The sequence below is a fragment of the Geotrypetes seraphini genome, chromosome 4 (genome assembly GCF_902459505.1).
Source record: "Geotrypetes seraphini chromosome 4, aGeoSer1.1, whole genome shotgun sequence".
Taxonomy (NCBI): domain Eukaryota; kingdom Metazoa; phylum Chordata; class Amphibia; order Gymnophiona; family Dermophiidae; genus Geotrypetes; species Geotrypetes seraphini.
In genome coordinates this window covers 238,681,811-238,707,398 of record NC_047087.1, presented here as the reverse complement: position 1 = coordinate 238,707,398, position 25,588 = coordinate 238,681,811, and the positions used below count along the sequence as shown (strand labels likewise).

General features: G+C 42.1%; 1 protein-coding gene across 2 annotated transcripts in view; it reads left to right on the top strand.

Moving 5' to 3' along the window:
- The window catches only part of DNA2 (DNA replication helicase/nuclease 2), a 93,258-nt gene that overhangs the window by 15,542 nt on the left and 52,128 nt on the right, over positions 1–25,588 (top strand). For both annotated transcript variants that reach the window (XM_033942266.1, XM_033942267.1), the window contains 6 exons: positions 771–899; positions 8,675–8,894; positions 9,578–9,695; positions 14,110–14,275; positions 18,263–18,448; positions 20,131–20,361. In XM_033942266.1, the coding sequence (XP_033798157.1) occupies positions 771–899; positions 8,675–8,894; positions 9,578–9,695; positions 14,110–14,275; positions 18,263–18,448; positions 20,131–20,361 (1,050 nt within the window). The remainder of the gene's footprint in view (positions 1–770; positions 900–8,674; positions 8,895–9,577; positions 9,696–14,109; positions 14,276–18,262; positions 18,449–20,130; positions 20,362–25,588) is intronic.

The window sequence follows — 25,588 nt, the reverse complement described above, 5'->3', positions numbered from 1 at the left end:
TTATTTTGAGCCTACATCTCTTTAACTATTATACAACCACATCCAAACACTGTTGCATCCTATGAAACATCTCTTTATCTTCTTTTAACAAAAGAGCATCAGCAAAGTAATGTCCTTCAAACCCAAATGCCCTGTTCCAGGGTTGTCCAGCATCAGTCCTCAAAGGCTGCAATCCAGTCTGGTTTTCAGGATTTCCCCAATGAATTTGCATGAGATTTATTTGCATGCACTGCTTCCATTGTGTGCAAATAGATCTCATGCATAGCTTCCAAGCTTGGTTCTGGAAGCACCCCAGCCAGCCAAGTTTTCAAGATAGCCACAATTCACGAGAGAGATTTACAATAAGTAGAGGCAGTACATGCAAATCTCTCATGAATATTCATTGTGGATATCATGAAAATTTGACTGGCTGGAATGCTTCCGGAACCTGGTTTAGGAATCACTGCCCTAATCAATTGCCTCAAAGGTTGCAAATATATGATGGAAGGAACAAAGCGGAGCCCTGAAATATTTCCTATAAAAATCCTCTCCCCTGTCCCACCATGCATTTTTTAAAAAACAATTTTAGTCAACTCAATACTTTTTTCCTCAAAGTCTTGTGTTCTTTAATCTGTTCTTTAAGATTGTGATTCACAAAATCAAATGCTGGGAGAAAGATCTAGCAAACTCAACAGTGCTTTGTTTTGACTTCCATTCTCCAGCCCCTCTTGCTGAAATTAGAAAAGTTATACAGTGTGGATACAACTAAAATTATGTGATTTTTGTTTTAGGTACGAACTAAATGTGAATCAAATTAAAATTATGCAAGAAATAGAGGAATATCTTCCTTCATTTACCAAGTGGGCAAGCTCCTTTTTGCATAAATCTCATGTTTGCCAGCAAGACATGCAACTAAAACTGTAAGAAACTGTTGCTTAATTTCACATTTCATTATACCTAGTTTTCTGCACAATGAGGTTTTTATTAAATTACTTGCATTAGATAACATGAAAATTTCCCCAGTTAAGTTTTTTGCATGAGCAATTGTGCCCATTATTTTAGTTTAATGTTTACGTTTCTGCGCTGTAATAAGTATATCGCTTTTTGTAGTGCAGTAGGTGTGTCATTCTGGACAGTAGGGTATTCGCCCCACGCTCTGCTGTCATCTTTCTGATCTGCTCTGTATGTTTCTGTGTTATTTTCAGTATTTTTCATGTTTTTTGTGGCTATCGGTACACCAGAGCTCCCCAGTGAGGGGACAGTTCTGCCTGTATGGAGAAAAAGCAGACTTCGATATGCAGCCAGCAGGTTAATCCTTTGGGGACCTGTTTAGCCATCCTGCAGAAAATATTGTGGAGCTCGGGGTCTGTAACCCATTAGCTTAGCTTGCCTACTTAATTACAGGAGCTTGAGTGTAGACTGTTAGCATCCTTTGGAGGTTCAGCATGGCTCTTCAGGGTGCCAGCTGTAATTTTTTTTCTCCCCCCATTCATGTGTGCAGTTCCGTGGGGTTTGAGGATAAGTCCAACTTCGGTCCGACTGGCAGCCCAATCTCAATGTTTGGAGGACTGACTGATTGAGGCAAGGGTTCTTCTAGATCCAGCTACCTCTTAGAGCTGAGACAGATTGCAGCTCCTTCAGAGAACATGTCACAATGGCTATAACAGCCTATGGGCAAAATCGGGGGGGGGGGGGGGGATCTGAAATTGTTGTTTTTAAAGGTTTCTTCCATACGCTGTAGGGCTGTGTCTTTCAAACTGTGTGCCGTGGCACAGTAGTGAGCCACAAAGCGACTCCGAGTGTGCCACCAGGGATTCCAGAATAGATGATGTGTACATGAATCTGTCACTGCTAGTGCTGGCGCCTTCCCGCCCCCCGCATTCCTCTGTAAATGTTTGTGAGCACAAGAGCACAAGAGTCTGGAGGACTTCTGAGCATGCACAGATATCAATGTGATGATGTCACACTCATGCGTGTGACATTGCGTCAAAATCCACGCATGCTTGGAGGCCCTCTAGAGTCTAGTCGCAGCCCCGAGCTCAAGTAAGCCGAGTCGAGGTTCATGTGGAGGCGGGTTTGGGGTGGAGCAGAGCAGAGCTGGGGTGGAATAAGGCGGGGCCACATATCCTCTTTTTTTGTGTGTGTATGCCACAAACATTTGCTCCGTTAGTGTGCCGGAGCTAAAAAAAATAAAATAAAACATAGTTTGCGAGACATTGCTCTAAGGTCTCCCACTTCTAAAATCCTGTTTTCTGAGTTTTTTACTTCTAGTTGACGCCTTTTTGAGCTGTGTTTTGCCTCCAAAAAGCAGTCGCCCAAGCCATCTTGAATTTCCAGAGCTTTTTGTTTTTTTTAGATCTCCGGTTCCTTTAAATTGCCTCGTTTTGCCTTAAGACTGGCAGGGATGGAGTCCTCAACCTCTTTCACCCATAATCCATGCCAGTTTTGCTTTGGATAGATGCTGGAAGGTCACCCTTGCACCATGTGCCATGCAGCATATGAAGGGGAGGTATGAAAGTTGGGCTTAACCTCCCCTCTGGTCTCTAGGGCTGAAGAACCTCGGGGGGGAGGGGGGAGGGCTGCCTACTATGAGAAAATCCCTCTGGAGCTCCAGAACATCGGTGTACCTAAGCATAGGAGCGTGGAAGCCACAGAGCCCAAGAGTTGTAAGGTAGAGTTACCTAAAGGTGACTCAGTGATGCCTAGTAAGGTCTTTTCTCCTGAATTTAATTTGATGTAGAGAGCTTTATTTGTTTATAGTTTGTTTAAAATTTGTTATACCTCTTATCATACTTCTAAGTGGTGTACAACGTATAAAATAGAAAAAAAAGAGGATTTACAAACTAATAATACAAATCTACACTGACAGGACATTACAAACATATTGGAGACAGTAGGATAAGGGGGGAAATCCATAAAATATATAGGATAGTAGAACATTTAAGGGAAGTACATAGGGAAGGGGAGATCTTGTCTGAGCTGTGCCCGGAAGGTTAAGTTTTAGTTTTTATCTGAGCTCAGCCCAGAAGGTAAGGTTTCAGATTTCAAAAGCATCAGTGAATAGGAAGGTTTTCATTTTTGATTTGAAGTGGTTTAATTGGTTTTCTTCTCTTAAATAGGTTGGAATAGAATTCCAGAGTGAGGGGGCTGTTACTGAAAAAATAGAGGATCGGGTTGTGTCGTAAGTTATGTGGCGAAGAGAAGGTATTTATTGTAAGTAAATGTTGGGATTGCGATCAGAGTGATGTGGATGGTGTGTAGGGGGATTAATAGACAGTTAATAAAGTTGGAGGAGTTTGTTTTTAAGGCCTTAAATGTGAGGAGAAGTATTTTATTTGTAATTCTGTATGAAATGGGGAGCCAGTGTGCTGTAATCAGTAGTGGAGTTACATGGTTGTATTATTTTGCTTTAATTATAAGTTTTATTGCTGTATTTTGTATGATTTGAGTAGCCGATATCCTCATATGAGATCTGGCAGCAAGCCAGGAGTTGCACAAGGGGGCTTGGGCTCCCAGGATGCATCTGAGTCATTACCAGCGGCTGACCAAAATTCTGTGGACCTTCTGACAGGGACTCGGAGGGTGAGGAATCAGTCTATAAACAGTGGAGTGCCACAAGGATCTGTACTGGGATCGGTGCTATTTAACTTATTTATAAATGATCTGGAAATTGGAACGACAAGTGAGGTGATTAAATTTGCAGATGACACTAAACTATTCAAAGTTGTTAAAACGCATGCAGATTGTGAATAGTTGCAGGCAGACCTTAGGAAATTGGGATACTGGACATCCAAGTTGCAGATGAAATTTAATGTGAACAAATGCAAAGTGATGCACTTTGGGAAGAATAACCTGAATCGCAGTTACTGGATGCTAGGGTCCACCTTGGAGATTAGCGCCGAAGAAAAGTATCTGGGTGTTATCATAGACAATACAATGAAATCTTCCTCCCAATGTGCGGCAGTGGCCAAATAGCAAACAGGATGCTAGGAATTATTAAACAAGATTAAGAATGTTATAATGCCCCTGTATTGCTCCATGGTGCAACCTCACCAGGAGTATTGGTGTTCAATTCTGGTCTCCTTATCTCAAGAAAAATATAGTGGCACTAGAAAAGGTTCAAAGAAAAGTGACCAAGATGATTAAAGGGGATGGAACTCCTCTTTACTAAAAAGGTTAGGGCTCTTCAGCTTGAAAAAGACGGCTGAGGGGAGATATGATTGAAGTCTACAAAATCCTGAGTGGAGTAGAAAAGGTATAAGTGGATCAATTTTTCACTTTGTCAAAAATTACAAAGACTAGGGGGACACTCGATGAAGTTACAGGGAAATACTTTTAAAACCAATAGGAGGAAATATTTTTTCTCTCGGAGAATAGTTAATCTCTGGAACACGTTGCTATAGGTTGTGGTAAGAGTGGATAGCATAGTTGGTTTTAAGAAAGGTTTGGACAATTTCCTGGAGGAAAAGTCCTTAGTCTGTTATTAAGAAAGACATGGGGGAAGCCACTGCTTGCCCGGGATCAGTAGCATGGAATGTTGCTACTCCTTGGGTTTTGGCCAGGTACTAGGGACCTGGATTGGTCACCGTGAGAATGGGCTACTGGGCTTGATAGACCATTGGTCTGACCCAGTAAGACTATTCTTATGTTCTCATACAGGAGCAAGTACACAGGAAGCAGTGGTGACTCTTGACCATGATTAGGATCCCTCAGTACACCAGCTACTCAAGCCTTCAGCGCTATTAGAACTTATTGCCAAGTGAATGGCCTTGCCAAGTGAGGGAGGTGTAGTATTAAAGGATATGCAGGATCTCAGTGTCTGCAGCAGCGTTCTAGTCCATTGTTCTTCAATGAGGTCAGCCAACGTTTGATCTGATGGCTTTGGTGAGGAACAAGAAGGTGGACAGCTTCGGTTAAAGATTCGAGCCCAGAAGCGAAGGTCTGGACATCCTAGTCCAGCTGTGGCCAAAGAACATTCTTCCTCCATAGCTCATGATAGGATGCATACTTCAAAGAATAATACACCACCCAGGGAGAGTGGTCCTTGAAGCACCAAATTCACCATGCAGGTCTTGGCACATGGACCTAGTGCATCTTCACAAGGACCAGGGTCTCAGACTGCAGATACAGCCCAATCTTCTATCTCTGGGCCCAGTGATCATAGAAGATCCGGATCGCTTTGGTCTTACACAATGACTCTTGAGTGCACGTCGTTAGAGCAGAAAGGATACTCAGAGGTAGTCTTTGCTACTCTTCTCAGAGCTGAGAAGCCTACGATGATCTATGCTTACGGTAAGGAATGGGAGATGTTTTAACACTTGTGTACGAAACAGAAGGTGGAGCTGTTTAGTGCTTTGATCGTAGTAGTGCCAGCTTTCCTTCACGCAGGTCTTGACAAAGACCTCACAGTGACATCATTCAGGGTCCCAATAATGGGCCTCTCATGCTTCAAGGCCTATGGACGCAAAGCTCCCCTGGCTTCCCATCCAGACATAGCCAGATTCCTAAAGGGAACATTAAGGCTCTGACCTCCAGTAAAACAACTTTTTCTTTCATGGAACTTTAATATGGTTTTGCATAGCCTCAGCCAGGGTCCTTATGAGTCTATTTAAGAGGCATCCTTGTTGGATCTTACCATCAACACAGTTTTCCTCGTGGCCATTTTGTCAGTGGACAAGTCTCAGAGCTGCAGGTCTAGAGGCAAGAGTTTCCCTGCACACTGTTCCATCCTTTTTCTGCAGGTCGTTTTGATATTTTTATCGATCAAGAAGTAAGATTGTTGGCATTCTAGACCAAGGGGTCAAAGAAAAAAGGACCAGATTCTGTGAAGGCTGGATGTATCAAGTTTTATGTTATTTGGAGGTCACCAATGAGTTCCAACTGTCAGATTACCTATTTGTGCTCACCAGTCAGGCTAGACCAGTGGTCTCAAACTCAAACCCTTTGCAGGGCCACATTTTGGATTTTTCTTGGAGGGCCTCAGAAAAAATAGTTAATGTCTTATTAAAGAAATGACAATTTTGCATGAGATAAAACTCTTTATAGTTTATAAATCTTTTCTTTTGGCTAAGTCTTAATAATAATATTGTAATTTATAGCTAAAGACATACGATCAAGAAACTGTTTTATTTTACTTTTGTGATTATGATAAACATACCGAGGGCCTCAAAATAGTACCTGGCAGGCCGCAAGTTTGAGACCACTGGGCTAGATGCAATAGACCAACGTCTAAGGCTAGCATCTCAAGATGCTTGCCTATGGCAAGCAATCGCCATTCACAGTGCACAAGAGGTTGGCTTCTTTGTGGGCAGAAGCTTGGGCAATTTTTACCCAGGAAGATTTATTGGGCAGCAACCTGGTTCACTCTGCATACTTTTTTCAAGTTCTACAGAGTAAACGTGGCAGCAAGGGAGGACACCATCTTTGGGTGCTCAGTGGTTACCAGCAGGCACAGAGGTCCCACCCTACGTTTCTGGGACTACTTTTGTACGACCCTGCTGTCTGGAATGACACACTTATTGCACTAGAAAAAGAGATTAGGTTCTTACCTTGCTAATATCTTTTCTAGCAGATAGATGTGTCATTCTGGAACCCTGTCCTGTCAATATTACTCTGCCTGCCTACTGTTTAAATCAGGAAGTTCAAGTCAAAACTGAGATTTTGATGTTGGTCAGACCATAAGGGTATGAAGAATATTCTATTGCTGTAACACATTGTAGGATTGTTTGAATTCCATAAATTTTTTCTTATTGGTATGTTTGTTTATATTTTTTTATTGAAAGTTTCTATACTGCTACTAATGACTGGGGAGTCAATTCAGTGCAGTTTATCTGAGCTTCTGTAATGGTGTTACAATACAGAGTTAGTGTTTTCTGCGATGGTTTTCAATACAGACACATTTATACCATAGTCATCCTACGTATGATATGGTTATTTTGATTCTTCGATTGTTCATCTATGATGTTTAACATGTTTGTTATACTTTCAGAGTTGAACAGATTTGTAGTTTGAGGAGACTCCCCATATCCCTCTTTCTTATGTGTTCCTATATAGGGCTATTACCTGTTTTGGTACAAACTGAAGGGGACAGCAGAGCTCTCTTGAGGAGGAGGGTTTGAAAACCTGGAATGGATTTCTTCTGCACAGCTTGCGAGCATGGGGAGAATATCCTACTATCTAGAATTACATATCTATCTTCTTGAAAATATATTAGCAAGGTAAGAACCTAATCTCTTCATATTTTTTTCATTACCTCAGAAGCAAACAAATGGCTGAATCTCTTATGAGCTAATGAACGGACATTAAAAGTGCTGTTGGCAAGCATTTGCTTGTGCAGTAGTGTTGGTGTACTTTACTGCACTCACCTCATTGTGATGCACCTGAAATTGTAGTTATTTAGCTATCTGGTGGTCATACAATAACTTGGTAACACAAATACATGATACATGAACTTCTAGAACAATGTTCTTTAACCTTTTGACACCTATGTACCGGCGGAAATAAAAGAATTATTTTGTGGACCGGCACCAGTCTGCGGACCGACGGTTGAAGAACACTGGGCTAAGTCGTGGGCCAGACCCCGCCCCCATAATAGTACGAATTGTAACACCATTTTTTCCATTCATTTTTCATATATACATACACACACAATATAATCTTATTAACAACACATAATGGTTAACCACAAAATTAAACTACACAAAGCACACAAACCACACAAATGCTTCTCAACATTCATTCCTACCAGAAAACAGATAACCCCATGCAAATACAGGATCAAAAACTAAAAGTGCTACTATATACAAACAAACCCTAAGATTCAAGTCTCTGCATGCAGTACAACCCCAGAGAAAAAGAAAGAAATGCATTTCTTCCTGAACAGTACAAAATATAGACAGCAGATGTAAATTCTTAAAATTGACACAATTCAATCGCTAAATTCAAAAATAAAATCATTCCCCCTACCTTTGTTGTCTCCCTCCCTCTATGCTGTGCCTTACCTTCTGGCCTGCACCCGCCTGGCCATTTTATGCTGCCCCCGGGGTTATCTTCAGGCTGGCTCCCTCTTCCACACTGATGCAGTGTACCAAGGCACGGACAGTGGCTCCTTGCGTGTCCCGCACCTCATCGGAAAGCATTCCCTCTGACGTTGCGAAATCAGAGAGAAGGATCCAGTTCAGGCGCAGGATGTGCGTAAGAGCCACTGCCCGCACTGCAGCACTGAGGAAGAGGGAGCCGGCCCGAAGATAATGCCGCATCGATCGCACCGTGGACCGGCGGTTGAAGAACACTGTCTCAGGCCAGATGCACGTGCCAGCTCGTGGCAGGAAATTTCTGCAGACTGGCATTGGTCCGTGGACTAGCAGTTGAAGAATACTGTCCTAGAAAAAATCCTGCAAGAGGCTGGAGTTTACTGGAGATCTAGAATACATGGTCTTCAAGAGAGAATGATGGCTTCCAGCATTCCCAGATAGACACTGTGCTATTGGTATATGAGAAAATGCTTGTAAGATTTCAGATGGTGTATTTTTCACAAGAAATAGAATTTAGTGGAAAAATTAGTGGTTGTTTTTTGTTTTGTTCTGTTTTTTAATTTAAGCAGAGGATACAAAGTAATATATTCCAAGAGAAACTTGCTGCTTTGTAGCTATAACTTTTGTTTGGTTTTCTTCTAATTTGGGATACTTTCTTGCAGACCAAGTGATGTCAACAAAGAAGACCCAATCTGCAAAATTGAAGTTACAGACTTTGTAGATATTGAAGAAAATATTTGGTCTCCCAGATATGGGCTGAAAGGCAAGATTGATGTAACAGCCAGTGTAAAAATACATCGCAGATCTAAAACAGCTTTTAAAGTTATGCCATTGGAGCTTAAGACTGGCAGAGAAACCAATTCCATCGAGCACAGAAGTCAGGTATAAATTACTGATTAAACAACTTGAGCATTCACGCTGCTCTTAATAGGTTGTGCACTTCCATAGTTGATTATTAAACTAAGATGTGTGTATCAGAGCTGTGGAGTCGGTCCACTAAACCTTCAACTCGGGCTCCTCAATTTTTTTCTACTATCCAGCTCCGACTTCTATGTTATGTCATGTTGACATGTTGTGTTATGTCATGTCCTCGCAAATTGGACAGGTTACAAGTGTATAGTAAATCTAAGAGAAATGTATTTAATTACAGAAATATAAGATATTTTTTATGGTCAAAATTAGGACTAACGGACCACAAAATGTGTTTATTTGAAGTTTGGACAAAGAACCTGATCAAAAAATACTTGAGTATAGAATGATAAATTTACCATATATTATAATTTTTTTTTATTATGATGCTGGAATCAAAGTACGTTTTTATTGACTCTGACTCCACTCAAAATTGCATCTAACTTCACTTTCAAAGCCCTGGTGTGTTTAACATTGTATTTTTAAAAAAATTTGTCCTGACATTTTGTGTCTGGAAGTACTAGTTTAAGCCTAGGGAAAAAAGAATGCATGTATATTTTTGAATTGTATGAGTGCACTTATGAGCTATCAAGTTGACATAAGTATAGTTTTGTATAAAATATGTTTTAAATATTGCTTTAACATAAATTTTTCAGGTTGTTTTGTACACATTATTAAGCCAAGAAAGACGATCAGACCCTGAAGCAGGATTTCTTCTCTACCTCAAATCAGGAAATATGTACCCAGTCCCTGGCAACCATATGGACCGGCGAGGTATGGTTCATAGCAATACTTTTGTGTTGTGTTTTATAGGCCACAAGAAATGCTTTCTTGGCAATAAAGGTTTGGGAAAAAAATTTTGCCTTTCATCTGTAAAAGTTCAATAAGAGTACACAGGGAACTTAGACATGTAAATATGTTTGACTTAACTGTCTCGATCAGTCCCTATTCCAGGGGTTCTTCACCCAGTTCTCAGGACACACCCAACCAGTCAGGTTTCCAGGATATCAACAATGAATATGCATAAGATTAATTTCATGCACTGTCACCATTGTATGTAAATTTATCTTCCGCATATTCACTGCGGATATCCTGAAAACATGACTGACTGCGTGTGTTCTGAGAACATAACATAACATAACAACTCACTTGTATACCACAAATGCCATTAAGTTCTATGTGGTTCACAGAGATTAACAATACAAATGAATGAACATCCAATGTCTAACTTCCGAAAGATTCTATAAAAAGATGTGTCTTTAAAGCGCGTCGGAATTGTTGATACGAGTTTGAAAGTGTAAATATGTGAGTCTTATCCCTAATCCATGAGGCTGCCTGAAAGGACAGCAATCGTTCTGGAATTTCTTATATTTGCATCCCTTTGCAGAAGGAAACGAAAATAGTGAATGGGATTTTCTAGAATGTTTGGAATTTGTAATAATGAAAGATTCCGTAAGATATTCTGGGATTAGACCTGTTAATGCCATAAAACAAATACAGCTGAACTTAAATTTAGCCCATGCTTCAACCGGACGCCAATGCAATCGACGATAGAAATCAGTGACATGGATCATACTTCTTTAAATCAAAAATCAGTCTAACTGCTGCATTTTGAATTATGCGCAGACTGGCTTGTGAACCACTGTCTCATTTAGTATACTTGAAGAACTTATAGGCTCAAGAGCTGGAGGGCTATCTCTTCTGAGATGCACATGTGGAACCACTTGTTGGGCAGCAGAGGGCATTGTAATATTGAGAACCATCCTCATCCCATGTCAGACCTGAACATACCATCTTGAGTATGAGAGCAAGATGAATTGCACTGGAAGTGTGCGAGAGAGACAAGAACCCCTTCTTCCCCTGCCAGTCCTAAATCTCCTTTCTCACATGCTGTATTGTCTTCATCGTACCTGGCTTATAAATTTGGAACCACTTTTTCTCCTTGTATCTTATCTTTGACCCCTTTCCTCATGATTTAAAAAATAAATTATACAGACATACAAATAGTTTTCCAACCTGGTCCTGGTTTATATAATGTAAGAAAACATGTATCTAATTCAGTATGAAACATTATGAAATACTTTTAGATTTCATGTTATGGTATCCACACCTGAGTCCATGTAGGAAACTAGGAACAGTGATTTAAGGTATAAGGTACTTAGAAACAGAAATGTGGAAAAATTAAGGCTAACCATGCTATCGACTATCCTTTACGCAGAGATCCAACATTTCTGAAAACCCTCTTGCTTTTTGCCCTCATTTTAGTATGTCCTACTGATGTCCGTAATGCAATGTCTAACTGAAGCAAGCCCAGATGCTACTTCTAGGTGGTGACAATGTTTTACCTTATCTCACAGATAAACTGGACCAATATCTTAAGCTTTGCTTGTGCTACCATAGATGATCAATGCAACTTGCATAACAGTGGCATGATCTAATCCCTACAAATACCATTCTGAAATGGCCATATTCTGGACTTATTGAAGCCTTTATTATCTGCCTCGGGAGTTCAAGAAGAAGCACACTGCAATAAAAGCGAACAATCACAAAGGAAAAGAGTCACTGGTTTTAGGGTATCAAAAATGGATGCAACTTGCTTGTCATGAAGCTTAAGCACAGGTTTCTTTACTGTACTAGGGATGCAGAGCCTCCATGTAAAGTGAACCTTCCAATTTAACAGCCAAATCTTTAGCTGTTCTCATCTCTTTACATTTTATGTCTCCAGTGATCAAAGAAATTTACTGTTAAGGGGTCACAGCCCTATCTTCAAAATTTCTGTTTTTAACCACAATAGAAAACCAATAAACAAAATTTAAGAAAATTGGGTGCTTACCATTTATCCTGGTGCAGAGAGATCCTCTTATTTGTCTGTCACACACATTTTAAGTGTAGCCCAGTTGTTCTTGCCTGGCAGTTAGTGTGGTGATGGAGGAATAGGGAATTTGGTAATGGGCAAAAGTTTTCAAGAGTACTGTTCTTATGATTGGACTCCAGTTGTGGGATATATGTTTTCCTTTAGGGGTTGCATATATTCCAAGGACAAAACCGGCATTAAAAATTCATTTAAACTTATAAGTAATATATTTTTTATAGGTTTTTGTTGTTTTTGTTTTTTTTAATCTTTATTCATTTTTAAACTCACAATAAGTGTAACATAAAATACATAGATTTTATACTTTAACATCACTTAATATATCTTCAAATTCTAACCCGCATCTTTAGATAGAAGATCGGGATGTTGCAGAGCAAAACAAAAGGGGAGACTTGTTCTTGAAAATGTAATGTAATGTAATTTATTTCTTATATACCGCTAAACTCCGTTAGGATTCTAAGCGGTTTACAGAAAAATAGACAATAGGGTGCATTAAAATTATAAGTAAAATAGGTACTTAGAAATTCCCTTACTGTCCCGAAGGCTCACAATCTAACTAAAGTACCTGGAAAAATGACAATTAGTAGAGTAATGAAGAAATAAAATATAGAATAGATGAGAAAAATAAGAAAATAAACATTCTAATAAGATTACAATGATCTAAAGGACTTTGAAAGGTTGAAAAAAGAGGGGAGATAAGAATAGATGCAGAGGGAGAACCGTTGAAGCAATAGAATTCTGGAGAAATTTAAATGAAATTTGAATGATAAAATAAAACAAAATAAGTGGTAAAACAATAAGTGAGATTAAAAAATATATCATAAACTAAAAAGAATTGAAAATAAAATCAAAACAGTCAAAACTGAAGTCCAGCATGAACGGGCCCCTGAGCCAACCGTTGGTCCGATGGCCAGACTGCAGCCCTCCTCCGTCGGCTCTCCCCTGCTGGAATGGGGGAGGAGCGAAGACAGTGTCGGGTGCCCCGCTGGAACGGGCTCCCAAGCCGACCGTTGGTCTGATGTCCAGACTGCAGCCCTCCTCCGTTGGCTCTCCCCTGCTGGCATGGGGGAGGAGCGAAGACAGTGTCGGGTGCCCCGCTGGAACGGGCCCCCGAGCCGACCGTTGGTCCGATGGCCGGACTGCAGCCCTCCTCCGTCGGCTCTCCCCTGCTGGAATGGGGGAGGAGCGAAGACAGTGTCGGGTGCCCCGCTGGAACGGGCCCCCAAGCCGACCGTTGATCCGATGGCCGGACTGCAGCCCTCCTCCATTGGCTCTACCCTGCTGGCATGGGGGAGGAGTGAAGACAGTGTCGGGTGCCCCGCTGGAACGGGCCCCCGAACCGACCGTTGGACCGATGGCCGGACTGCAGCCCTCCTCCGTCGGCTCTCCCCTGCTGGAATGGGGGAGGAGCGAAGACAGTGTCGGGTGCCCCGCTGGAATGGGCCCCCGAGCCGACCGTTGGTCCGATGGCCGGACTGCAGCCCTCCTCCGTCAGCTCTCCCCTGCTGGAATGGTGTTAGATGGTGTTACAGGGTTTGGTTTTGGTCTTTTATTTTTCCCATCTGTAGCAAATACAGTATCCAATGTAAGTTGTTTTCTTGAAAGCCATCTGAAATCACTTTAGTTAAACTGAAGGGATTAAATAGTTATAAAATCTTTAGTGAGAATGTCCAGGAAGAGGAGCTCTGCATTCAAACTGCCATCCTCCTCGCCTCCAAGTTCCAGAAAAAGCCTTCGGGCGAAACTTGTTGAACCCATAGGTCCCACCCGAGGTTCAAACATTCAACTAATAAAAACACAGCTAAAGCTAAGTACAAAAGTTTTAACTCATAAATTATTTAAAAAAACTTTTTGCAATTGATTTCTACAATGAAATGCACATATGAACTGCACAGAGCAGTTATTATTTAAGGTGTGATGATGAATTATAAGCCAAAAAGTGAAATAAGCCTAAGAATAAATTGGCTGATGGTTGGGATGATCTGAAGACTATAAGTTAACGATTAAAAAACTATAAAAAATATATTACTCATAAGTTTAAATGAATTTTTAATGCCGGTTTTGTCCTTGGAATATATGCAGTACTCACGGCGTTAAAAACAACTTTAGGCTATTGAGTTACGCTATTTGTAGGGTTCCTTTAGGGGTTAACACAAACCTTAATATATAATTGCTGCATGACTGTAAATGGGCATTTATTAAGAAAACTGCCCAGTTTTCTTAGTCTTCGTGAATAAATACTTGTTATGCAGTCACACACAATCCTTTACACAATTTGAGGCAGTTTTATAGTGAACATTTTGTATTTTTCCACAGAACTGTTAAAGCTGAGAAACCAGTTGGCATTTTACTTTGTGCATGGTATAAAGAAAATTGGCAGTGAGAATGGTCAGACAGAACTCTCTCCTTTACCTGCCATTATTACTGACAAACAGACCTGTAAATATTGCTCCCAAATACACAACTGTGCACTGTACAACAGGTAAGGAAACTTTGGATTTTCTTTCCATTTGTTTCCAGTCCTAGGATTTTAGAAGCAGATATGCATCCATCTGGTATATACAGAGAGGGATTTGGATAGCGCGTCTAAGTCTGACTTGGACGTTTCCCACAAGACGTCCAAAAGTTGGGGCAGAGAAATCTCCATTTTTGAAACCATAAGATGTCCATATTTTTTATTATTTTTTTTTTTTTTTAAATAACCTCCTGTATTTAGATGTCTTGGCCCTTAGGATGTCTAACATTTTTGGCCATTTTTTAATACAAAAACATCCAAGTTCAAAACATCCAAATCGAGCCCATATGAACTTGGGAGGGACCAGCATCTTAATGGACTGGCCACACAGACATACCAACAGGTCAGTGAGGAACTTTAGGGGGCACTGCTGTGAATGTCACATAAAGGGTGCCAGGTACATATTTCCCCATAACTCCCTTTTAGTGTACGGTGAGCCCTCCCCCTAACCCCCCCAAAAAAAAAAAAAACACCAAAACAAACATCCCTGCTATATCCACCTGTCTACCACCCCAATAGCTCTTATAGCTGCAGGTATCAGTAGGTTTTGGTGGGCTCACACTTTCCACCATAAATATAAGAGGTAGCATGGGATATGGGCCAGGATCCCCCTCTCTATGCTTCACTACACTGCCCACTAGGCTACTCCAGACACCTGCTTGCTGCTCTACTAGGATGTTTCATAATATCTATAGCTGTCATAGAGGCTGGTATGTACTGTTTATTTTACATCTTTGGGGGGTGGAAAGGGGGGTCAGTGACCACTGGGAGAGCGTGGGGAACCATGCTTTCATTCCTACAGTGGTCATCCGGTCAGTTTGGGTACTTTTTTGGCATTTAGATGCTTTTGAAAAAGGGTTTAACTCCAAATGTCCAAATGACACCCTGGATGTCTTGAAAATAATTTTGATTATCCCTGCAAGATGTCCAAGTGTTAAGCCCTCCCAAACCTGCTTCTTACACGCCCCCCTTAACATTTAGACGTCTGGAGGCTGAATGGAGTTTTGAAAATTGGTACGTGGACTTTTTGCCAATTAAAACATCCAAGTGCCAGTTTATGCTGTCTTTTTGATGTCTATATTTTTTGAAAATGAGCCCCATAGTGTCTATCTCTAGTCTCCCAGCGTAAAGGATGGGTTTTCTTGAAATAGAACAGACATTCACATTTTATGCAATAAGTGCCCATTAGCGGTGGATTTTCAATGGCATGAAACTTTTTTTTTTTTTTCTTTTTATTGATGTGACCATTGTCAGTGAGCCCAACCCCACTCCACCCATCCTACCCCCTTTGGTTTTATTGAAACCAAAAAGAAGGGGAGAGAAGTTCAGAAGCACAAATCTATAATTTATCAAGTAGGGAAAAGTTGTAAAACTTGGTTTATCAAAGGGGATTAATTTCTTGGGGAATGTCATAGAATGCAGTTCTGCCACTTTTCAGATTCTACAGGGGTGTTCTGCTCCTGCCTCAGCCCAGAGCAGAACACTCATTCTGCTCCCTAGTCCTACCTCATAAGGCCTGAAAACCCCTTCTGTCTTTTTACGTCTCTCAGGCTCTAGCCTCCATAGTTCCTTTTCAAACTCCAACTGTAGTTCTCTCTCCAACTCTCAGCAGGTCACTTCCTCTTCCTGTGCCAGTTTAGACTTTTAAGTGTTCCCGCTAAGCTGCGCTGGGGTGCGCTGGCGCACAAAATATTACCTCGCAGCGCACAAGTTTCTCGTCACAGCGCACACAGTGTAGAGCACAGTTCTTCAACCGCCGGTCCGCAAACAAAATCTTGCCGGTCCGCGAAGGATTCGGTCCCCGCCGCAACGAAAGGCCGGCGTCAGCTGACTTGCAACTTCCTGTTGCAGTCGCTGTGCCGGGACTCCTGCCTTCGCCGGGACTCCTGCCTTCCACCGCGTTTGCCTCCTGCCTTGTCTCCGCACCTCCAGACCAGCAGCGGCAGCTGTGTATGCTTTTAACTTCGGCACAGAGCTGCCCCTAATCAATAGTTTAGCGCGGTTTCATAAGGCAGCCTCGGGGCCTTTGCTAGGCCGGCCCACATCGCATCATCGAAGCGGGCCGGCTATCAAAGGCCCCGAGGCTGCCTCATGAAACCGCGCTAAACTATTGATTAGGGGCAGCTCTGTGCCGAAGTTAAAAGCATACAGAGATGCCGCTGCTGGTCTGAACTCTTGGGCCGCTGAAGGAGGGCAAAAAGCAGCTGTCCTGGAGGTTTCCCTTCCTCTCGCCTTTACAGGTTCCTTTTTTCCACCTTTTTTTTTTTTCCTTCAAACGGCAACGGGCCCCAGCATCGACATCAATCAAGTAAGTTCCACTGTCAATCAAGCGGTTCTGCTCGGCCAAAGCTTCCCCTGTGACATGAGCCACCCTCAGGGGAAAGAAAGTGACCCACAAAGGTGAGGGGAAGGGGGGCAGATGATGGAAGTTGGGGGGGGGAGAGAGAGAGAGAGAGAGAAGGGGCAGATGATGGAATGGAGGAGATGAGAGAGAGAGAGAAGGGGACAGATGATGGAAGTGAGAAGAAGGGAGAGAGAGCAGAAGGCAGATGGATGTCAGTTGAGAAGGGAGAGCAGATGCTGAATGGAAGTGGGGAAAGAACACATACTGGATGGAAGGAGGAGATAAATAAAGGGGGAAGAAAATAGTAAGATAATGGAGGGGTGAGGGAAAGGGGTGACAAGCTGTGTGTAGACACAGTGAAAAGAGGGAAACGGGACTAAATAGTAAGAAAGAATTTAATTTAGATGGAGGCAGAAAATAGAGAAGGAAGACCAGAGAAGAAAAGGGAAGAGAGAGCAGAGAATGATCAGATCTGAGTGGAGGAAATGAGAAGAGAGATATGCTAAAAACCACAGGGGGGAGGGAAGGATAGAGATGCCAGACCATGAGGGGAACAGAAGGAAGATGATGGATGCTAGACCAAATTGGGGGGTGGGGGGGGGGCAGGAGGAGAGATGGCAGGGAAAGACAGACAGTGAATGGAAGGGGCAGATGCTGGACTGAAGAGACAGAGAAGGTTATCATGCTGCTGTACCGGGCCATGGTACGCCCTCACCTGGAGTACTGCGTCCAGCACTGGTACTTTAAGAAGGACACGGTACTACTCGAAAGGATCCAGAGAAGAGCAACTAAAATGGTTAAGGGGCTGGAGGAGTTGCCGTACAGCGAAAGATTAGAGAAACTGGGCCTCTTCTCCCTTGAGCAGAGGAGATTGAGAGGGGACATGATAGAAACATTCAAGGTACTGAAGGGAATAGACTTAGTAGCTAAGGCAGGGAGAACGAGAGGGCACTCTCTAAAGTTGAAAGGGGATAGATTCCATACAAACGTAAGGAAGTTCTGTGGTAGAAAGCAACATATTTATTTGGCTCATAACTTGCTGGCGCCCGATATTTTTAGCTCACAGTGAAAAAAGTTTGCTCACAACACCCGCCCGCTTAGAGGGAACACTGGACTTAACTGTTTATATAAACTGTGCTGCATGGACATTCTTGGCCAAAACTAGCATGATCACTCTGGAAGCATTTGTAGAGCAGTTATGTGGTTGGACTGATGCTGATGACCTTAGGATAACTTTGGAAGAAAAGGCTTGGGTGCTTTCCTTGCATCTGTACTGGCCTAGCAAAATGAAAAGGAAGGAGAAATTTGATCTTACCCACTAATTTTATTTCCTTGAATCCTGCTAAACTGGAAGTATGCTGGTACTCTGGAATTTCCCAATTTACACAAATTTCAGTTGATTCGGGTTTATGTGCCTCTAGAATCTTTTTGTCCATCTAGTTTAACAGGATTCAAAGAAGGAAAATTAACAGGTATGAAAATATCTCCTCATAAATTAAAGATAGTGCTAATTAATTTATGAAACTGTTAATTGTTGTGAAAATAAATGAACAGATGACACTTTAGTTTGTAACAGAGATAATTTTTTGTTTACTTCCTGTATTTTACAGAGCAGTGGAACAAGACCTTGGTGTCCTACCTCCTGATATGTCTTTCATAGAGATGCAGACTCAGCATTTAAAGCCTTCACATTTGAAATATTTTGGCCTCTGGTGTCTTATGTGTTCTTTGGAAGCACAATGCAAGGAGGGAAAGAAGGGACGTAGAAATATCTGGCTGATGCCTGCCGCAGAGAGGTAGAGTGTATTTGCTTTTCATTTAGCTGCCATTCTAGAATGCTTGGTAAGTTTTTAGCATTGGATGAAGCACTATACTGTTCCCAATGCTATAGTAAATGGCTGTACATGGCACACCGCCACATTTAACAGCAGTAATAGAAGTGAGATGATGCTATGTTAACCCAATGACTACTTTGTACTAGATTGGAAATGTAATTCTCTTTAAATGGCCAGATATTTCTTATAATCCACTTAGAACTGAAAGGTTAAGGCGGAATAGAAGTCAATAAATGTAATGTAATATACAGGCAATGAGCTATGGTAACACTGGATACTGAAAACCCCAAAAACTGTGAACAAGGTATTCCTGATGCAGGTTTTTATTCAATCAATAGATGCAATAAAAATCCAAATTCAATGAGAATCCACATATGCCTTAAATAAGGACTTACAAAATACTGGGCAGCCTATGCTACAGATAGTTCTGTAGTGCAGATTTCATCACTTTTGTCACAGGCCAGTCTTGAAACAGTCTGTACCTTTTAATTCTATAGTAATTGTGGAGCTTATAAAGCACATATGCCACAGGCATTCCTGGATAAAGTGTATATTTTTATACTTTGAGATGAACAATATTTTCCATATGAAGGAAAAAAACAAATGTGCAATCGCTGAAATGTTGCATGTTTGAGTATGTATGGAGAAATTTCTGGAGAAGATTCATAGACAATTACCTGGATAGACTTTAGATAAGGAATGAGAGAGAGGAAATGGCCTTTCCTTTTAGAATCAGTTTCTTCCAGGTGATCCAGACTGGCCACTAGCAAAGTTAGGCTTGATAGACCATTGGTCTGGCTTACCATAGCAACTCATATTTGTGTATCATTCTCTGTGCTGTCCTATTTGGCAACCTTAGAGGCAATTCTATATGTGGTGTCTAGAGGTAGGCCCCACTTAGATACGTCAAAGGTGCCATTAATTGGCAATTTAGGTCCACTTACAGAATAGTGCCTAATGCACATAGACACCATAAAGGGGATATATTTGTAGCTGAAGAATGGGTAGACCATGGGTGTGTCTAACAGGCACATGCTTAGTATATAGAATAATTTAAACTATTCTTGTCTTGGTGTGCCTAGGCGTATAAAATTATGACTGCTATTGACATGGCATAAGAAGGTGCACCTTAATGTGATGCACCAATGCCAAATTACACCAGTATCTATAATGGAATTTGGGCATCAAGATATTTCAGAATTGGTGCTAAGCCCAAGGCGTTGGGCACCTAGACTGAGGTGCCAGTTTATAAAATTGCACCTCTATAGATGCAGATGTTTTTATGCAAAGAAACCATATTTTTCAGTTTAAATATTGATACTGAAATTTGATTAAACCAAAACTGAGACATTCTGCATCTATACTCTTGAGTCTCATTCGCCTCAAACTGATCCATTTAGAATCATAGTTTACTAAGCTGTTGTAAAGCTGGCACTCCTAGAGGGCAGCCTATGCTTTGTGAAAATTGCCATTATTTTGCTTACTGAACAGAACTTCTGTAACACTAAGCTTCTTTTTTTGATATGATGAATGGAAAAAAAAAAAAGAAATCTGCTTGATGATCTAGTTTTAGCTGAGTGTGGATGTTGTATACATCCCAGCTGAGAATTATGCAGGATTAATAAGAGCTCTTTGTGTTCTAGGGAACGAGATGGAAGCTGTGTTGGAAATCTGATTAGGACAGGGAAGGTAGAAACAGTTTCTGAAGGGCGGTATCTACACCACTTCCAGTCTACTCATGACACCATGCCTGCAACAAATCTGATGCAGGGAGATCGTGTGCTTGTAAGTGGACAAGAAAAGGGGTTATTGGCCTTGTCCTGTGGCTACGTGTCTGAGGTCAACCAGACGAAAATCTCTTGTTTGCTGGACAGGTATAACTAATTTATGTTTTACATTTAAGCACTGCTTTTTATAATGCATGTGTATGTTAGCTAGTGTTAGCCACATGAATGTTGTGATTAAATATTGTAACATAGGGAAAATGTGACAGGAAATATAATGCCTTTTCAGTCATTTCAGATATTCTGAAAGCTTCTGAAGAGAGTGGATGGAGGTAAGTGATTTTAGTGCAATGAACTAGTGCAATGGGTGAAAGGTGTGTCTAGACAGCTTATTCTTGTTTACAGCAATAGTATCACACTGTAAGGGTGTCTATAGAATGTTACCACTCCCTCTTAATGACATTCCCTCACAGAGTTAGAACCACCTTAAAACACAGTTCTGTCCAGAACATAAGGGCCATATGTATGAACTGGTACTGCAGTAATCAGGTAAGCCAAGTTCAACTTGGAACCTTGCAGACTTTTATCTTTTACCCATCTGGATGGGTATAATTAATGGCTAAAGATTGTACTGGTAACTGGGGAACCAGACCAGAGCCGTGTGTGCTTCCTAGCTGAGGGACAGTAGTCCATGCCATGGTACTGCAAAAGCAGGCCACAAGAGGACATTGTTACATCTAAGGACTAGTATTGTATTTACTTCCCTCCCTCCAATCTGTGAACTGAACAGGACCCCTCCCTACCTGATACCTTTAATAAATATTATTTTCATTCACCTTAACTTCTGTGTTGCTCCATTTTATCTGGGCTCTCAATGTCTGGAGCTCTTGGCTGAGGAGTTGTATGGGATTTCTTCAGATCTATCTATCGCTCCCTCACAGGAGATCACCTCCAGAGAGCCTCTCATTTATGAACTTTATCAGACAAATGGGACAAGCTCTACCAGATCTATGAGCAGATGCCAAAGGATTGTTTAACTTAATGAAAGACACTATGTTTAAAAATTAGGAAGCGCCCCTTCTGGTTCCTGTAGCTCCACGAAAGCTTGACTTCTTATACAAAGTGCAATCTTGCCCAGGATTTGACAACCCTCAACTCCAATATCAATCACTCCTTGTAGAGTCTGCGTTAAAGAAGACTAGCAGCTCCAGAACCTATACTAGCACCCCTCTTGTTAGAAAAGGAAGAACTTTAGACAGATTTGGCTGTAAACCTTTTCAGAACTCAATGTTAACCAGTAGAATATTGAGTTACAATTTTTATATGACCTTTTACATGAAGTCATGAGTACAAAAACTATCTCATTATAAACAATTTATTCCTGATGACAAATTAAATGAGTTTCAACATCTTTCTAATGACTTGTTGGAAACAAGGAAGTATATGACTAGATCAGTCTTTGATGCCTTTGGTGCTATTTCATGAGCATCAGCATTATCTTCTGCCAAAGGGGACAAACATGGCTAAGAGTTTCTGACTTGGATTCCAATGTTCAAGAACACTTAGCCAATATCCCATGCTTAGGTGATTTGCTCTTTGGGGAAAAAATAGAGGAGGCCATCAGAGTGGTCATTGACTTGTGATCTTTATCAGCTTCAAGATCTTCTAAATCCCAGCCTATCAAACGGTTTTACAATCCTAAGTGCTCTTTTTACTACAGTAAACTCTCAGTTATCTGGTACCCATGGGGATTGGTGGATGCCAGATAACTGTAGTTTCTGGTCGTTTGAGAGTTACTTTAAAAATAGTTTGTCTCCCTCCCATCCCCCACCCCTACTTGTAGGTTCAGCATCTGTTCTTCCCTTCTTTCTGGGTCACTTTCCCTCCTCCCTTCCCTCACTTTTGGGTTCAGTATCCATCAATCTCCCCTGCCCTTCATCCTCTAGGATGAGTATTCATGTCCTTTTCTCACCCCCACTTAAGGGTCTAGCATCCATGGCAGCCGGTCCTAACAATACCTCTCCCTCCGGCCTCCGAAGCAGCAGGCAGCCGGTTCTGACATCCACTCCCTCCCTCCCTTACTTGAAGCAGCAGAGCATATATCTCCCTCCCTCCCTCAAAGCAGCAGAGCCAGTCCTGACAAACCCCCCTCTCTCACACGAAGCAGCAGAGCTGGTCCTGATAACTGCCCCCCCCCCAAAAAAAACAAAACAAATACCTCACCTGCTGCAGTAGTGGCAGCCAGTGTGCAGAGGCAGCTTCATAAGCAGGCTGCTTCTGGTCAGTCCCAACAGGGCCTTTTCTCTGCTGCATCAGAAGTGATGCGGCAGAGGAAAGGCCCTGCTGGGATTGGCTGGAAGTAGCCTGTTTGTGGTGCTGGCGCTGCCTCTGCTCATCGGCTGCCACTACTGCTTTGGGTAAGTGAGGGAGGGGAGGTTGTCAGGACCGCCTCTGCTGCTTTGGGTGAGAAAGAGGGAGGGAGGGGGCTAGAGGAAGAGAGATATGTGGCTGCTGCTGCTGCTTCCAGGGCTGGAGGGTGGTAGATAGGGGGGTTGTTGGATCAGAAGCACAACTTTAGAAGTTGTCTGAGGAGTGCAGGAGACTAATTTTTTTGACAGTTAGTTGAGAGAGCTGGTTAGTTGAATGCTGGTTAACTGCCTCTTTGAGAGCTCCTCCTCAAAATTGCCTCAAACAACAAAGGGCTCAAAGGGCCCAACTGCAGATTCAGCAGAAATCTTAGCAGTCTTTTTGACTTTTTACTAAAGAGCCTAGCCAGCATACTGCAGCCTAAATCCCCAACCCTTCCTATAGGGGGATGTCTCACTCGCTTCTATCACTGATGGTCCCTCATAACATCAGAACACTGGGTCCTACAAATAGTGAGACAATGTTACGCTCTTCATCTAAAAAACATTCCTCCAAACCATCCTCCTAGAGAATATTCTTTCAGTTCCCAACAGACCATTCTTCTTCACCAAGAGCTCTCAACCCTCCTCCAGCTCAACACGATAAAGCAAGTTCCTCTGCAGAAGAGGGGCTGAGGTATTTCCTTATTTGTCCAATAAGGTATTTCCTTATTTGTCCAATCCTAGATCTCCATGCTCTCAACAAATACTTAGTAAAGGAGAAGCTCAGAATGGTCTATCTGGGACTCCTATTAACCACTTTTAGAGAAAAATGACTGGCTTTGCTGTCTAGATCTCGAGGCCTACACTCGCATTCCCATCCTTCCAGTCCCCTGCGATTCAATAAGGAATTTGTTCTGGGTAGAGGGAAGAATACTTTTATCACTTGGGAAATTAAAGGGCTGGTGTGTGTGTGTGTGGGGGGGGGGGGGGGGACAGTTTTTGGAGTTGGTTACCAGAGAGGTCAAAACCTTTGGGGAATTACAGGATAGGTATGGGCTGTTTCCCCCGGGATCTCTCTCCCTACTTTCAGTTAAAACATTAGAAACATAGAAAATGACGGCAGAAAAAGGCTATGGCCCACCAAGTCTGCCCTCCCCAATGACCCACTCCCCTAATTTCTTCCATGAAGAGATCCCACATGCTTATCCCATTTTCTTTTAAAATCAGGCATGCTGCTGGCCTTGATTACCTGCAGTGGAAGATCATTCCAATGATCAACCACCCTTTCGGTGAAGAAATACTTCTTGGTGTCACCATGAAGTTTCCCACCCCTGATTTTCAACGGATGCCCTCTTGTTGTCGTTGGTCCCTTAAGAAAAAATATATCTTCTTCCACCCCGACACGGCCCGTGACATATTTGAACATCTCAGTCATGTCTCCCCTCTCTCTGCGCTCCTCGAGTGAGTACATCTGCAACTTACCCAGCCATTCCTCATACAGGAGATTCTTGAGACCTGATACCATCCTGGTTGCCATTCGCTGAATCGACTCAACTGTCCGCACATCCTTTTGGTAATGTGGCCTCCAGAACTGAACACAATATTCCAGATGAGGTCTCACCATGGATCTATACAATGGCATTATGACTTCCGGCTTCCTGCTGACGAAACTTCTACGGATACAACCCATCATTTGTCTAGCCTTGGATGAAGCTTTCTCCACTTGATTTGCCGTCTTCATGTCTTCATTAATAATTACCCCCAAGTCTCGTTCTGCTGTAGTCCTTGCTAGGGTCTCACCATTTAGGGTGTAAGATCTGCATGGGTTTCTGCTGCCCAGGTGCATGACTTTACACTTTTTGGCATTGAAACTTAGTTGCCAAGTCGTGGACCAATGTTCCAGTAAGAGCAGGTCTTGTGTCATACTGTCTGGCACTGTGCTTTTGCCCACTATGTTGCATAGTTTGGCGTCATCGGCGAATAATGTAATTTTACCTTGAAGCCCCTGAGCCAGGTCGCTTACGAAGATGTTAAATAGGATCGGACCCAAGACCAAGCCCTGCGGCACACCACGGATCACCTCTGACATTTCGGAGAGGGTACAGTTCACCACCACTCTCTGATGTCTACCTCTAAGCCAGTCTTTAACCCATGTAGTTAATGTTTCACCTAACCCTAATGAACTCATTTTGCTCAATAACCTGCGGTGTGGGACACTATCGAAAGCTTTACTGAAGTCCAAGTACACGACGTCCAGGGACTCCCCCATATCCAGCTTTCTTGTTACCCAATCAAAGAAGCTGATTAGATTGGATTGGCAGGACCTTCCCTTTGTGAATCCATGTTGATGGGGGTTACGCAAATTCTCCTCGTTCAGGATCGTATCTATCTTGTGTTTGATTAGTGTTTCCATAAGTTTACTCACTATCGAGGTGAGACTCACCGGTCTATAATTTGCAGCCTCTGGGATGCTGGGGGACTTATTACTGGTACTGATACTAAGAAAGGGGATAATTTCTGAAACTTAAATTCTATATGGGGGGGAGACCTTGCAATACATGAAGGCTTGAAAGGCAGATATGGGGAGTCCCTTAACATTAGCCAAGTAGAAAATCACCTGGAAACATACTATATCCCTGTGTATGGCCACACTTTTGATAGAGAATGGTTATAAAGCCCTGTTAAGATGGTATTACATCCCAACATGCGTGGCCAGATTGGGAGGTAGGGGAATAAGAGAATGTTAGAGAGGCTACAAAAGAGAGGGCACCAATTTGTATATGTGGTGGGACTTTATAATGATTCAGGGGTTTTGATCTGAAGCCTTCAATAGATTATCCTAAATTTTGGGACACAACATAGAAGCCCAGATGGAGCTGGTATTTCCTCACCATTACGAGCCTGACTTGGAGGCAAAGGAAGTGGTTTTTTATAAATTGTTCTTTACTGCTGCTAGACTGGTGTTGGTAGTGGTTTGGAAGCAGCTAATGAGACTTCACTGGATATTAGTAATTCAAAAATTGGAGGAG